The sequence below is a fragment of the Oncorhynchus gorbuscha genome, linkage group LG11 (genome assembly GCF_021184085.1).
Source record: "Oncorhynchus gorbuscha isolate QuinsamMale2020 ecotype Even-year linkage group LG11, OgorEven_v1.0, whole genome shotgun sequence".
In the NCBI taxonomy this organism is placed as follows: Eukaryota; Metazoa; Chordata; class Actinopteri; order Salmoniformes; family Salmonidae; genus Oncorhynchus; species Oncorhynchus gorbuscha.
The window spans coordinates 15,694,387-15,710,299 of record NC_060183.1 but is presented as its reverse complement, the minus strand read 5'-3'; the positions used below and the strand labels follow the sequence as shown (position 1 = coordinate 15,710,299).

Here is a 15,913-nt window from a genome sequence, read left to right as displayed (position 1 = left end):
TAACTAAATTAAATATTTTTCCTCATCAATCTACAACACCCTATAATGACAAAGCAAAAACACGTTTTTAGACATGTTTGATCATTAAAAAAAAATAAAAACAGAAATATCTTATTTACATGGGTATTCAGAACATTTGCTATGAGACTCGAAATGGAGCTCAGGTGCATCCTGTTTCCATGTATCATCCTTGAGCTGTTTCAACAACTTGATTGGAGTCCACCTGTGGTAAATTCAATTGATTGGACATGATTTGGAAAGGCACGCCTGGTTATATAAGGTCCCAGATTTTAAAGGGTATGTCAGAGCAAAAACCAAGCCCTGAGGTCGAATAAATTGTCCGTACAGCTCCGAGACAGGATTGTGTCGAGGCACAGATCTGGGGAACGGTACCAAAACATTTCTGCAGCATTGAAGGTCTCCAAGAACACAGTGGCCTATATCATCCTTAAATGGAAGAAGTTTGGAACTACTAAGACTCTTCCTAGTGCTGGCCGCCCGGGCCAAACTGAGAAATCGGGGGAGAAGGTCCTTGGTCAGGGAGGTGACCAAGAGCCCAATGGTCATTCTGACAGACCACCAGAGTTCCTCAGTGGAGATAGGAGAACCTTCCAGAAGGACAACCATCTCTGCAGCACTCCACCAATCAGGCCTTTATGGTAGAGTGGTCAGACAGAAGCCACTCATCAGTAAAATGCACATGACAGCCCACTTGGAGTTTGCCAAAAGGCACTTAAAAGACTCTCAGACCATGAGAAACAAGAAGGCTGAGAGTCCTGAAACCAAGATTGAACTCTTTGGCCTGAATGCCAAGTGTCACGTCTGGAGGAAACCTGGCACCATCCCTGTGGTAAAGCATGGTGGTGGCAGAATCATGCTGTGGGGATCCTTTTAAGTGGCAGGGACTGGGGGACTAGTCAGGATCTAGGGAAAGATGAATGGAGGCAAGTACAGAGTGATCCTTGATGCGCTCCAGAGCGCTCAGGACCTCCGACTGAGGCAAAGGTTCACCTTCCAACAGGACAACACCCTGAGCACACAGCCAAGACAACACAGGAGTGGCATTGGGACAAGTCTCTGAATGGCCTTGAGTGGCCCAGCCAGAGCCTGTTCAGGGGCAGAACGACAGATTTGTACCTTGTCAGCTCGGGGGTTTGAACTCGCAACCTTCCGGTTACTAGTCCAACGCTCTAACTACTAGGCTACGCTGCCGGAAGGTTGCGAGTTCAAACCCCCGAGCTGACAAGGTACAAATCTGTCGTTCTGCCCCTGAACAGGCAGTTAACCCACTGTTCCCAGGCCGTCATTGAAAATTAAGAATATGTTCTTAACTGACTTGCCTGGTTAAATAAAGGTAAAATAAATAAATAAAATAAAAAACATCTCTGGAGAGACCTGAAAATAGATGTGCAGCATCGCTCCCCAACCAACCTGACAGAGCTTGAGAGGATCTGCAGAGAAGAACAGGAGAAACTCCCCAAATACAGGTGTTGTAGCATAATACCCAAGAAGACTCAAGGTAATCGCTGCCAAAGGTGCTTCAACAAAGTACTGAGCAAAGGGTCTGAATGCTTATGGCTTTTTCTTTGCAACTCTGCCTAGAAGGCCAGCATCCCGAGTCACCTCTTCTCTTTTGACGTTGAGACTGGTGTTTTGCGGGTACTATTTAATGAAGCTGCCAGGACTTGTGAGGTGTCTGTTAGCCTTAATTTCTCAGAGCAAGAATAGACTGATGAGTTTCAGAAGAAAGTTCTATGTTTCTGGCCATTTTGAGCCTGTAATCGAACCCACAAATGTTGATGCTCCAGATACTCAACTGGTCTAAAGAAGGCCAGTTTTATGGCTTCTTTAATTAGGACAACAGTTTTCAGCTGTGCTAACATAATTGCAAAAGGGTAATGATCAATTAGCCTTTTAAAATGATAAACTTGGATTAGTTAACACAACGTGCCATTGGCACACAGGAGTGATGGTTGCTGATAATGGGCCTCCGTGCGTAGATATTCCATTAAAAAATCAGCCATTTCCAGGTACAATAGTCATTTACAACATTTCTGATCAATTTGATATTATTTTAATGGATAACATTTTTAGATTTTCTTTAAAAAACAAGGACATTTATAAGTGACCCCAAACTTTTGAATGGTAGTGTATATGACTATTCTAGACACCTCAGTTAGCATTAACCTCACATGCGACCCATATTAAGACCATGCAGTTAGCCTATTAACCTCACATGCGACCCATACAAAGACTAATTCACCTATTGACATGTTTATCTGACTCGCCTGAGGTAGAGTACCTTATGATAAGCTGTAGACCACACTATCTACCAAGAGACTTCTCATCTATATTATTCGTAGCCGTCTATTTACCATCACAGACCAATGCTGACCGCAGTTAGCCTATTAACCTCACATGCCCCACTCATTAAAGACCCATATTAAGCCATAAGCAAACAAGAAAATGCTCATCCAGAAGCGGCACTTCTAGTGGCCGAGGACTTTAATGCAGGCAAATTTAAATCAGATTTACCACATTTTTACCAGCATGTCACATGTGCAGCCAGAGGGAAAAAAGCACTAGACCACCTTTTGTCCACACACAGAGATGCATACAAAGCTCTCCCCCACCCTCTGACCATAATTATATCCTCCTGACTCCTGCTTACAAGCAAAAACTAAAGCAGGAAGTGCCAGTGACTCGCTCAATACGGAAGTGGTCAGATGATGCGGATGCTACGCTAAAGGACGGTTTGCTAGCACAGACTGGAATATGTTCCGAGATTCATCCAATGGCATTGAGGAGTACAACACCTCAGTCGTCGGCTTCATCAATAAGTGCATCGACGACATCGTCCCCACAGTGACTGTATGTACATATCCCAACCAGAAGCCATGGATTACAGTCAACATCCGCATCGAGCTAAAGGCCATACCAACTGGCAAGTGTCTTCACATCGGTGTCATAGGAAAAGCCCATAATATTGTCAGAGACTCCAGTCACCCAAGTCATAGACTGTTTTCTCTGCTACCACACGGCAAGCGGTGCCGGAGCGCCAAGTCTAGGACCAAAAGGATCCTTAACAGCTTCTATCCCCAAGCCATAAGACTGCTGAACAACTAATCAAATGGCCACCGGACTATTACATTGACCCCCATTTGTTTTGTACACTGCTGCTACTCGCTGTTAATTGTCTATGCATAGTCACTTCACCCCTACCTACATGTACAAATGACCTCTAACCTGCACCCCCGCACACTGACTCGGTACCTGTACCCCTTGTATATAGCCTTGTTATTGTCATGTTATTGTGTTACTTTTTATAATTTTTTACTTTAGGTTATTTGGTAAATATTTTCTTTAGTCTTCTTGAACTGCACTGTTGGTTAAGAGCTTGTAAGTTAGAATTTCAATTTTTTACGGTTATTTGTAAATATTTTCTTTAGGTTCTATCCCCAAGCCATTTTGAACTACTGCACTTGCTGTATTCGACGCATGTGACAAAATAAAGTTTGATTTGATAAAGATGATTTAGCAATATCCAAAAGACTATAGCTGAGTTACAGGAATTGGAAAGTCAATAAAGGAATAAGAATTGTCTATGTCAAAGTCAGATATTTAATATAATTGTAAAATTAATGATAACATTATACAAGTAATGAAGTTTAAGTTACAAGACAATACGTTTCGTTAAAATACATTATTCTCGTCATGATCAAAGAGGGAGAAAGAAAGAGAAATCATAGCCTGACAGTCCCTGGAGTAGAGGGAGAAAGAGAATCTCACCACTGTTGGTCAGGAACAAAGAGAAAAGACAATGAATCTGAGACCCTTTTTATAACATCTGAGTTATTTGTATAAAAAAAATCTGAGTTGACCAATAGTATTCCTGTGAAGTTAACCTCCAATCAGATATCAGACCAACAAGATGTCAAGACAACTGAACCTCTGCTTCCCAGATAAGAGGGGGTTGGAGAGATAATGCAGCGTTCCTATGACAACACAGAGGAAACCTTGCTTACAGTTGATAAGAGTCACTTCGGGGGCTGGGCCACACTACATAATCCTTCCCTGAACACATCTGATTCTGGATCAGACAGAAGTGTTCCAAACCAGACGGACAGCACTTTAGTCACTGTAGACAATCGCCAGTCCGGCAGGTCATGGTCCTAGCAGCATCATTTCAGGAGTGTCTTTTCTGCAGGTAGCATTGTCATTCTTTAGACAGGCCAATGTCCTTAGGCACACCTTCCCTACCTTCCCTGCTAGAAAGGAATGCTCCATTCTTCTTGTGTGAGAAAAACAGAGTACTGAAGGTAAACCAAGACAAGACAGATCAATTCATATTTCAATTAACATAAAATAGTCTGTTCATCTAATTGGATTTGTAAATACTTCATATGTGGTTTTATCAAATCATTCCGATGAATATAAAAGATGACCAGAGATCACTGCATCATAAAAACAGTATATTTGAAATAAAACTCTCAGAAACTCTCATCCCTTTGAGAGAACATTGATTTGCCTAGAAAATAACAAAATAGCCAGAATTATGAAATAATCAAGAACAATTCATTTTAAGTTAAACAATTCAAGCAACCGCTTCACAAGCAATTTGAAAATTACATGTAGCATCTTTGTTTACAGCACAGAATATTAGCATACCAATGATAAGGTTCTAGGGCCATTTTGTGAGAAACAAGGCAATCACTTTTCGTAGCAGATCTATACATACAAATACATACATACACACAAAGTGTGTTGCTTCAGTGTCTTTAGATATTTTTGTCAGACGTTACTATGGAACAGTGAAGTATAATTACAAGCATTTCATAAGTGTCAAAGGCTTTTATTGACAATTACATGAAGTTGATGCAAAGAGTCAATATTTGCAGTGTCTTCTTTTTCAAGACCTTTGCAATCCAAATTAACTTCTGGTGACAAATTAAATTCTGGGTTTTTGTTTGTCCACCCGCCTCTATAGGATTGACCACACGTTCTCAATGGGATTAAGGTCTAGGGGGGTTTCCCAGCCATGGACCCAAAGTATTGTTGTTTTGTTCCCCCGATCCACTTAGTTATCACTTTTGCCTTATGGCAAGGTGCTCCATCATGCTGGAAAAGGCATTGTTCGTCACCAAACTGTTCCTGGATGGTTGGGAGAAGTTGCTCTCTGAGGATGTGTTGGTACCATTCTTTATTCATGGCTGTGTTCTTAGGCATAATTGTGAGTGAGCCCACTACCTTGGCTGAGAAGCAACCCCACACATGAATGGTCTCAGGATGCTTTACTGTTGGCATGACACAGGACTGATTGTAGTGCTCACCTTGTCTTCTCTGGACAAGCTTTTTTCCGGATACCCCAAACAATCGGAAAGGGGATTCATCAGAGAAATGTTTGCAGAAGATCAGTCTATCCCTGATGTTTTTCCAGGAGAGAAGTGGCTTCTTTGCTGCCCTTCTTGACACCAGACCATCATCCAAAAGTCTTCGCCTCACTGTGCATGCAGATGCACTCACACCTGCCTGCTGCCATTCCTGAGCAAGCTCTGTACTGGTCAAATTTAGGAGACGGTCCTGGCGCTTGCTGGACTTTCTTGGGCGCCCTGAAGCCTTCTTCACAACAATTGAACTACTCTCCTGGAAGTTCTTGATGATCAGATAAATGGTTGATTTAGGTGCAATCTTACTGGCGGCAATTTCCTTGCCTGTCAAGCCCTTTTTGTGCAAAGCAATGATGACGGCATGTGTTTTCTTGCAGGTAACAATGGTTGGCAGAGGAAGAACAATGATTCCAAGCCCCACCCTCCTTTTGAAGCTTCCAGTCTGTTGTTCGAACTCAATCAGCATGACAGAGTGATCTCCAGCCTTGTCCTCGTCAAGACTCACACCTGTGTTAACGAGAGAATCACTGACATTATGTCGCAACGACCCATCGGGCTTGGAGACCATCACAATTGGGCTAGACCACTCACTATGTGACTCTTCGACCACTCCAGCTGTCAACATTTTCTCAGTCTCTGCTCTAATCGCGGCCCATCGAGCCTCGGGTACCCGATATGGCCTCATACTCACTTTTCTCCCTGGTAGGGAAACGATATCATGAGCCGTAACCTCAGTTCGGCCAGGTACCTCTGAAAACACATCTGTTTTTTTTCTGGATCAGGGTCTTTACTTTCTGTACTTGCGCTGGGGACAGAGTGGGTGAAATATTTACTTCGGCTGTCTCCTGAATGTGTGTGGGGTATGTGACCATTAGTGTTTCTCTCTCTCCATGCTTTTAACAGGTTTATGTGATAAATCTGTTCCTGGGGCCGTCGACCTGGCTGTCGGATCCGATAATTGACTTCTCCTATTCTCTCCAGTACTTCATATGGCCCTTTCAATGTGGCTAGTAGTTTACACTCTACTGTGGGGATCAGCACTAACACCTTATTTCCCGGTTGAAATTCCCTCAGGGTAGCCTGCCGGTTATAAGTGTGTCTCTGGTGTTCTTGTGTTTGTCTCATGTGCTCTCTGACGATGGGCATGACTGTGGCTATCCTGTCTTGCATTGCCGTGACATGCTCTATGACACTAGCATACGGGGTGGATTGGTGCTCCCAGGTTTCCCGGGCGATGTATAAGATTCCCCGGGGATGCCTCCCATATACCAGCTCAAAGGGAGGCTTGAGCGAGGCTTGAGGAACCTCTCTAATGGCAAACATCAGATACGGCAACATGCAATCCCAGTTTTTCCCATCCTTATCGATTACCTTCCTGAGCATTGACTTCAGGGTTCGGTTGAATCTCTCAACCAGCCCGTCCGTCTGAGGATGGTAAACCGATGTCCTCAACTGTTTCACCTGCCACAGTTTACAAAGGTCTGCCATAAGGCGGGACATAAAGGGGGTCCCCTGGTCGGTAAGGATCTCCTTTGGAACTCCTACCCTGGTGAACAAGAGCACTAATTCCTTTGCAATATTTCTGGAAGTCATCGTCCGAAGGGGAATGGCTTCTGGGTAGCGAGTGGCATAATCTAGAATGAACAGAATGTATTGGTGCCCTCTGGCGGATTTGGGCAGTGGGCCCACTAAATCCATCGCTATCCTCTCAAATGGAGTTTTGATTATGGGGAGTGGCACTAACGGGCTTCTAAAAGCTGGTCGGGGAGCTGTTAACTGGCACTCTGGGCACTCTCCACAATGCCAAGCCACTTCAGCTTGAATTCCTGGCCAGTAAAACCTCCTTACAATCCGGTCTCGGGTTTTATCGATACCAAGGTGTCCACCCAGAATGTGCCCATGAGCTAGATCCAGTACTGTCCTCCGGTACCGAGTGGGAACCAACAACTGTTCCACCACATCAACCCCTATTTTCGAGACTCTGTACACCAAACCCCTTTTCATGATGAAATGGGGAAAACTATTAGGCATCATCCCACAATTTATGGGAGTACCATCTACGACCTGCACATCTGCTCTGGCTTGTTGCAGGGTTGGATCCTGGTTTTGAGCCGTCCCAAAATTAGTCAAGGACTCTGCCAGGTCTGCTGGTTCTAGATCGTCGTCCTCTGGATTCAGATCGACCCCAGCCCCACTAGTACCGGGCTGTTCGTTATCAGCGAGGTTTGCCACTTCATCCTCCTCCTCCCCTACTAGCACCTGTGATGTTGTCCCCTGGGAGACCTCTTTTCTTGGCTTTGGTTGAAGGCCCCATGCTTCTTCCTGCTTGGTCAGGGTTGTTGGCTTCTCAAATATGCCATTCTTGTGGCCTAACTTCGCAAAGTTAGGAAAGTCTCTACCCAATATTACATCATATGACATCTTTGGGACCACGCCGACCTCATAATCCAGCAGACCGTCCTCTGTTTGTATGCTCACTAAGGCCGTGGGGTACAGACGGGTATCCCCATGAATGCATGTAACACTGATATCCTGTCTTGTATCCAGTTTATGAGTCGGCACTAGGCCTGCAACGACCAGGGTTAGCATACTGCCGGAATCCAGCAGTGCTTCAACCTCTTTCCCTTCAACCTTCACCCTGCACATATGATTGTTTCTTGATCTTTCAAGTACAGTGGTTACAACAGGACATGCATACCGTATATCATCTTCATTTTCACCAAGGTTACATTGCATTGGCTCTTCTTTAATAGGGCAGTAGGCTGCAATATGTCCTGGTTGATTACAATTGTAACAGATAATAGGGGTTCGGGGGGGAGACCCCCTCGACACCCAGACCCGGTTTCCGTTTTTTCCCTTAGTGTCTCGGCCTGATTCGGATTCTTTCCTCATGGCCCCACACTGCTCTCTTCCCCCTCTATATATTGGGACAGCCTTACCCTGTCCGATGGTTCGCCCATGCCTGGGGAACGAGAATCTTTCCTCCTGTGCCTGCTCAGCTGTTCCTGCTGTACAATACCGTTCAACCAGGCCCACAAGATGGTCGGCGGAAAGTACCTCGTTCTGGCCAACCCATCGTCTCACTTCTTGGGGTAGACCTCGCTGAAACTGGTTGAGAACGATGGTCTCGACGATCTCGGCGGATGACTGGGTCTCTGGTCGCAACCATTTCCGTGCCAGGTGAATCAAGTCGAACATCTGTGTTCGTGGGGGTTGTCCCGGTCGGTAGGACCACTGGTGGAAGCGGTGTGCCCTCACGGTATCGGTCACTCACAGTCTAGTCAGGATCTCTCCCTTTAGTTTATCGTAATCCTGTGCATCTTTCAACTCCAGGTCGAAATATGCTTTTTGAGCGTCCCCTGCCAGGTATGGTGCCAGAAGCCCTGCCCATTCTTCTTTCGGCCACTTCTCCCTCTCTGCCGTCCTTTCGAAGGTGGTAAGATATGCTTCCACATCATCCTGCGCTGTCATTTTTTGAAGAAAATGATTGGCCCTCCTCTGGGTATTTGCAGCTGGTAATTGAGCCCCAATTTTGGTCCGCTAGCCCCTTTAGGCCTTCTCTTAACTCCCGGGTGTTTCTCTCTTGCGCTTCTCTGAGCAGCTGGTTGGTGTGGTGCTGGACCTGTAACGTGTCCTGATACATTCGCATTGCATCCTGATGAGCTATTTGTTGAGCTCTAGTTGCCTCTTGTTGGGCGGCCGCCGCTTGTAACAGGGCCTGTAAGGCTCCCTCCATACTCATTTTCCTGAAAAACTGTCATAACCAAACAAAGCCAAAACAAAAAAAACAAAAAACCTGACTCCCCTTTGGAGTGCTAACTGAACATTTATTTATTTTTTCCTCTACCTAACCAGTGGTATGTTAGTCCATGCCCGCATCCTCCACCACGTGTGGCAAACCTCTTCAAGGTTAGGAGCGTTTGTCACAAACTAAGTGGTAAACTGTCACCAAAACACCTAAGTATGAGAGTTCTTTCGAACAGGACAGTACCTGTTTGTTTGTTTCTCCGTCCTGGTCCACCCAGGCCGTAGGCGAGGTCAAGGATAGCAGGGTTCGGTACACGAATCGGGTTCTCGGTAGGTCCAGGTCCAAACGCCAACAGGTAAGTCCAAAACAATCCAGCTCATACACGGTAAATCCAGCCAATCTCTATAGTCTCTTTCTCTATTGTTCATAGATCCTTCCAGCACCCTCTCTTCCTCTTCCTGGTTTTTCTTGACCCTTTATCTGTAAGTCGGCTCCACCTTCTGAGGGTTCCCCTTGCTTCTGGGATTTGTAGTTTTGGCGGTCGGCCATTTTGTGATCTGTAGTTCTGACAGGGGTGACCATTTTAGTGATCGGGCAGAGCCCGTTTATTAGTTCTGCTCTCACATATCTGCCACTTATCACTCGACCCCCTTCTTTGCCACACTATATAGCCATGACAAAGGAATATAGTACATATATAGGAATATGTTGAGTTACAAAGGATGAAATGATTAACACATCATCGTCAAAATAATTAACATCCAACATTTTAGGAGAAAGCTCCAAATATACCCTATGCTGTAAATAGAATGGAAGTGGTCGACCCCTCTTTAAATCCCAACATTTCTGCATCGTATGAACTCTTCGGTGACAACAGTGACAACATATAACAGAATAGGTCCTTCTGCTCTGTGGGCAGGCAGGCTGCATTTTTACAGAAATCACAACAATGCTTTGTGGGTTGTTTGAGATTAGCCTCTGTGCACGTCCCAATAGCTGCAACTGAGGCTATTTTAGTAGCTTGGCCCACTCGTACAATAGAGAGCAACGTGGACTGTGTGTCCATCCTGCTATCTGTATCCGAGTCAGATATGTCGCTTTGGGGCCTATTTGGGCTCTGTTCCAACAAATCTCTCTGTGTGTCATGTATACGTGACCTAGTCAGACCGTGCTCTTTTTTTGCTTGAAGTTCTGACTGCAACTGCTCTATTTTGTGCTCTGATCTCGTCTGGGACTTTACAGTTGGTATCGAGCATGTTCATCGTTGGTTTGCTATGTGCAATTAAAAACACAGCGAGCTCCAGAATTATATTGCCAGTACTGAAGAATTTCAACCCTAGTGGAATCAAATATGATGCCTTTCATGCCTTTTTTTGATCTAATAATTAATAATGAGATAAATCCTGTAACTCAAAAATAATCTCTTGGATATTGCTAAATCGTCTTTATGGAGTCAGACGTTTTAATAGGATGCTTGTATAGTCTTATTTATATATATATATACTTATATTTTACGTATCATTTGGCTTATATTAGATTCTCAGATATACAGTTGAAGTCAGAAGTTTACATACACCTTGGCCAAATACATTTAAACTCAGTTTTTCACATTTTCCTGACATTTAATCCTAGTAAAAATTCCCTGTCTTAGGTCAGTTAGGATCACAACTTTATTTTATGGTCTCATTCCTCCTCTGTCGCCCCTGTCATCCAGTCTAAGACTCCTTCATCTGTGTAGCATTATAGGAAATCAATTTGGGTTCACTGACAAGATCCAAAACAGCAGTCATTGTGGTTGTGTAGGAGTTTAGTATCTCTCTTTGCACTCGCTGTGTTAAATAATGATGATGATTTGAGAGTATGCCCTTTAAGAAAAGTCTATTTTTTCAAACTTGCTGACTGATGCTCTTAAAACGAAAAGTCTATTTTTTGAATGGTAATCAAACTTGCTGACTGATGCTCTGCCATGGAAAACGTACAGGGGAATGGTAATCATGGGTAGACATCGGTGGTGGTGGTATGAATGGTAATCATGGGTAGACATCGGTGGTGGTGGTATGAATGGTAATCATGGGTAGACATTGGTTGGTAATCATGGGTGACATCAGTGGTGGTGGTATGAATGGTAATCATGGGTAGACATCGGTGGTGGTGGTATGAATGGTAATCATGGGTAGACATTGTTGGTGGTGGTATGAATGGTAATCATGGGTAGACATCGGTGGTGGTGGTAATCATGGGTAGACATCAGTGGTGGTGGTATGAATGGTAATCATGGGTAGACATTGTTGGTGGTGGTATGAATGGTAATCATGGGTAGACATCGGTGGTGGTGGTAATCATGGGTAGACATCGGTGGTGGTGGTATGAATGGTAATCATGGGTAGACATCGTGGTGGTGGTGGTAATGAATGGTAATCATGGGTAGACATCGGTGGTGGTGGTAATCATGGGTAGACATCGGTGGTGGTGGTATGAATGGTAATCATGGGTAGACATCTGTGGTGGTGGTATGAATGGTAATCATGGGTAGACATCTGTGGTGGTGGTATGAATGGTAATCATGGGTAGACATCAGTGATGGTGGTATGAATGGTAATCCTGTGTAGACATCAGTGGTGGTGGTGGTGGTATGAATGGTAATCATGGGTAGACATCAGTGATGGTGGTATGAATGGTAATCCTGTGTAAACATCGGTGGTGGTGGTATGAATGGTAATCATGGGTAGACATCAGTGGTGGTGGTATGAATGGTAATCACATCAGTGGTGGTGGTATGAATGGTAATCATGGGTAGACATCAGACATGGGTAGACATCGTGGTGGTGGTGGTGGTATGAATGGTAATCATGGGTAGACATCAGTGGTGGTGGTGAATGGTAATCATGGGTAGACATCAGTGGTGGTGGTAATGGTAATCATGGGTAGACATCAGTGGTGGTGGTATGAATGGTAATCCTGGTGGTGGTATGAATGGTAATCATGGGTAGACTTAATATCGGTGGTGGTGGTATCATGGGTGGTGGTGGTATGAATGGTAATCATGGGTAGACATCGGTGGTGGTGGTATGAATGGTAATCCTGTGGTAGACATCAGTGGTGGTGGTGGTAATCATGGGTAGACATGAATGGTAATCATGGGTAGACATCAGTGGTGGTGGTATGAATGGTAATCATGGGTAGACATCGATGGTGGTGGTATGAATGGTAATCATGGGTAGACATCGGTGGTGGTGGTATGAATGGTAATCATCAGTGACATGGGTGGTGGTATGAATGGTAATCATGGGTAGACATCGGTGGTGGTGGTATGAATGGTAATCATGGGTAGACATGTGGTGGTATGAATGGTAATCATGGGTAGACATCAGTGGTGGTGGTGGTAGACATCAGTATGAATGGTAATCATGGGTAGACATCAGTGGTGGTGGTATGGTAATGGTAACATCATGGTGGTGGTAGACATCATGGGTGGACATGGTGGTATGAATGGTAATCATGGGTAGACATCGGTGGTGGTGGTATGAATGGTAATCATGGGTAGACATTGGTGGTGGTGGTATGAATGGTAATCATGGGTAGACATTGGTGGTGGTGGTATGAATGGTAATCCTGTGTAGACATCGGTGATGGTGGTATGAAGGATTATTGATCCGGTTCCAAATGACTTGACTTGGATTTAACCATCAGTGGTAAGTTGCATCATGGTGGTGGTATGAATGGTAATCTGTATGACTGATGATCTGCATAGCAGTTTGGTGTGAATCATGGGTACAATGATACACTCTGGTAGGTAAAACATCAGGGTTCCAACATCAGGGTTCTTGAATGGTAATCTGTCCCATCAGTGGTGGTGGTAGAATAACCCTTTTGGGTTCCAGGTAGAATCCTCTGTGGAAAGGATTCTACAGTACATGGGGTCAGCCAAATAACTCTTTTAGATTCCCCCTTTTTTTCTAAGAGTGTGGTGGTGGTAGAATGTAATCATGGGTAGACATCAGGGTTTTAATTAGATTTACATTTCAAAAATGTTATGGGTAAATCAGTGGTTATATTGTCATCAGTTTGGTTGATATTCTGTCATTATATAAGACTGTAACATCCTGTGATCTAAAAGTCATTATTTTCTCGGTCTAATGTATATTTTGTTGTCTCTTCCTCAGCCCTCACTAATGTGAAGTTATGGGGTAGACATCGACATGGGTAGACCAGTGTTTCCAGACATCAGTGGTGGTGGTATGAATGGTAATCATGGGTAGACATCAGTGGTGGTGGTATGATGAGGACAGGCCTCATCAAACATGCCGAATACATGGAGTTTCTAAATGGTAGGGTGGGCTCCTGGTGGTCTCTCTATCATCTCCCTCATCAGTGGTGGTCTCTGAATGGTAATCATGGGTCATCTGGTGGTGGTATCTCTAATCATGGGTCATCTGGTGGTCTCTCTGGTCTCATCTCATCTGGTGGTGGTCTCTGTGTAAACATCTCTAATCATGGGTAGACATCAGTGGTGGTGGTCCTCCACCTCCATCTTAAGATGCCATTCGAGACATCAGTGATGGGGTATGAATGGTAATGTGGTTTGAGTGACAGTCTCTGACAGTCACAGAATCACCTTCCCCCTCTTCCCTTTTCCTGTCCCTGATGTCAACAAAGACACTTGCTGGATGCATGTTCAAATGAGGATCAGGTGATTGGACTCTTCAGGTATTTTACACTAAATGAATGTATTACCACTTGGTGATATTAAAGCACCAGTTTATTGATCATCATCACACTATGCCCTCTTTCTGTTTACACAGCTGAGTGTAATCCAGCTTTTCATTTTTCAGCTTCAGACCTGACGATTTCTATCTTAAAACCTGTTTTATGTGTTTAATCTAAAGTATAATACTGTAGGTTCACTAGTGGGTTTTCTGCTCTAAAGCCAACAAACGTTTGACGTCCCAGACCAATAGATTTACACTTATATGAGCCAGACCGATAGATTTACACTTATATGAGCCAGACCAATAGATTTACACTTATATGAGCCAGACCAATATATTTACTCTTTTAGATTCCCCCCAATTTTTCTAAGAGTGTATGAGTGTACGGCCAGAATTAGATTTACATTTCAAAATAGATTTACTGTCATTATATAAGCCAGACCAAAAGATTTACACTTATATGAGCCAGACCAATAAGATTTACACTTTTCCATAATGAGCCAGACCATGCCGATAGATTTACTAAAGAGGTGGGCTCCTCTCTTATATGAGCCAGACCAATCCCTTAAGATGCCATTCGATTTACTGACAGTCACAGAATCACCTTCCCCCTCTTCCCTTTTCCTGTCCCTGATGTCAACAAAGACACTTGCTGGATGCATGTTCAAATGAGGATCCAGACCTTCAATAGATTTACACTTATATTAAAGCCAGACCAATAGATTTACACTTATAATCCAGCCAGACCAATAGATTTACACTGTTTCATATGAGTCCCAGACCAATAGATTTACACTTATATGAGCCAGACCGATAGATTTACACTTATATGAGCCAGACCAATAGATTTACACTTATATGAGCCAGACCAATATATTTACTCTTATATGAGCCAGACCAATAGATTTACTCTTATATGAGCCAGACCAAAAGATTTACACTTATATGAGCCAGACCAATAGATTTACACTTATATGAGCCAGACCAATAGATTTATTTATATGAGCCAGACCAATAGATTTACTTATATGAGCCAGACCAATAGATTTACACTTATATGAGCCAGACCAATAGATTTACACTTATATGAGCCAGACCGATAGATTTACACTTATATGAGCCAGACCAATATATTTACTCTTATATGAGCCAGACCAATAGATTTACACTTATATGAGCCAGACCAATAGATTTACACTTATATGAGCCAGACCAATAGATTTACACTTATATGAGCCAGACCAATAGATTTACTCTTATATGAGCCAGACCAATAGATTTAAACTTATATGAGCCAAACCAATAGATTTACACTTATATGAGCCAGACCAATAGATTTACACTTATATGAGCCAGACCAATAGATTTACACTTCTATGAGCCAGACCAATATATTTACACTTCTATGAGCCAGACCAATATATTTACTCTTATATGAGCCAGACCAATAGATTTACACTTATATGAGCCAGACCAATAGATTTACACTTATATGAGCCAAACCAATAGATTTACACTTATATGAGCCAGACCAATAGATTTACACTTATATGAGCCAGACCAATAGATTTACACTTCTATGAGCCAGACCAATATATTTACACTTCTATGAGCCAGACCAATATATTTACTCTTATATGAGCCAGACCAATAGATTTACACTTATATGAGCCAGACCAATAGATTTACACTTATATGAGCCAGACCAATAGATTTACACTTCTATGAGCCAGACCAATAGATTTACTCTTATATGAGCCAGACCAATAGTTTTACACTTATATGAGCCAGACCAATAGATTTACACTTATATGAGCCAGACCAATAGATTTACACTTATATGAGCCAGACCAATAGATTTACACTTATAAGAGCCATTTGTGTGTACTCTGACTAGAAGGTAATGTTGAAATACAGTAGCCTCCTCCAGAAAAGGATCTGAGCAGGCAAACCCTTAGGATGCCGCAACAACAACAAAGGACATCGTCATCCCCCGAATGAAGAACTGTAGTCATTCAGATGGAAAGTCCACAACATCTGTTTGACCACAAATACTCATTCAACACACG

The 15,913-nt window shown here is 43.3% G+C and overlaps 1 protein-coding gene across 2 annotated transcripts in view; it reads left to right on the top strand.

Moving 5' to 3' along the window:
• Window positions 1-13,416: 13,416 nt before the first annotated feature.
• Window positions 13,417-15,913, top strand: part of LOC124048150 (cGMP-dependent protein kinase 1) — a 78,728-nt gene continuing 76,231 nt past the window's right edge. For both annotated transcript variants that reach the window (XM_046368630.1, XM_046368629.1), the window contains exon 1: window positions 13,417-13,459. In XM_046368630.1, the coding sequence (XP_046224586.1) occupies window positions 13,448-13,459 (12 nt within the window). In that variant the 5' untranslated portion in view covers window positions 13,417-13,447. The remainder of the gene's footprint in view (window positions 13,460-15,913) is intronic.